Here is a 952-nt window from a genome sequence, read left to right on the forward strand (position 1 = left end):
AGAAGCTGAACCACCAAGATGGTTTTATTAAAAGGGGTGTCCTGAAGAAGCAGCAAGAGGCCCCCAAACAGCAGCTTCCCCTCGGCACAGCCACAGCTCGGGGGCTGCTCCCACCCCATCCCTGAAGCACTGGGCAGGGTGGGCCCAGCAGGACCCCCCGTTCTCCCTAGAAGGCACTGTGTGAAGAAGGGCTTGGTGTAGGGCAGCGCTGGGCAGGTGGGCACAGGGGTGCCTGTCCCCTATGTCCCCATCCCCATCACTGCACCATTCCCATTCCAGCCAGGATGAACATTGCAGTGGTGGGGGGAGGAAACACTCAGCACCCCACCCCCCCCATCATCACCCAGCCAAAGCTCCCTGAGACCTGGGGACAGCCACCAAAGGACAGTGGCACAGCGCTGGTCATGGGGCTCCCCTTCCCCAGCAATACCCACCCTGAGTTGGGCCAGTCCCCACAGCTGCGTCCTGCACAGCACAGGAGGACAGACCCAGCAAAGTGACTGCAGCAATTCCAGACAAACAGCAGAAAGTGTGGAGCATCCCATGGGAAGTCACTAGCCCCGACCCAGCAGGGGGTACACCACAAAATAGCCCAGAGTGGAGCCCACGATGGCCCCAAGGAAGATCCAACCATTGTAGGACATCACCGCCAGCATCACCATGTAGCCCAGCACCACCTGCACCACATGGAACAGTGTCTGACCAACATGGTACTCAAACCACCTGTGGAAGAACCATAGAATCACAGAGAGGTTTGGGTTGGAAAGGAGCTTAAGATCATCTAGTTCCAACCCCCAGTAATCACAGAATCAACCAGGTTGGAAAAGACCTTTAAGATCACCAAGTCCAACTGTTCCCCAGCACTGCCAAGGCCACCAACAACCCATGTCATTGAGGGCCTCACCTACATGGTTTGAGAAACCCCATAAGCAAAAGGTTAGGGCAGCTGGAA

The 952-nt window shown here is 56.8% G+C and overlaps 1 protein-coding gene across 1 annotated transcript; it reads right to left on the reverse strand.

Annotated features, from left to right (window-relative positions):
• Positions 1–554: 554 nt before the first annotated feature.
• Positions 555–723, reverse strand: LOC104410044 (probable low affinity copper uptake protein 2; the record flags this gene model as incomplete). The annotated part of the gene is made up of 1 exon (XM_010020098.1): positions 555–723. A coding segment is annotated over one exon (169 nt), but the record flags the coding sequence as incomplete, so codon positions are not given.
• Positions 724–952: the final 229 nt, after the last annotated feature.

This window comes from Nestor notabilis, unplaced genomic scaffold, assembly GCF_000696875.1.
Source record: "Nestor notabilis isolate BGI_N333 unplaced genomic scaffold, ASM69687v1 scaffold20708, whole genome shotgun sequence".
Taxonomy (NCBI): Eukaryota; Metazoa; Chordata; class Aves; order Psittaciformes; family Psittacidae; genus Nestor; species Nestor notabilis.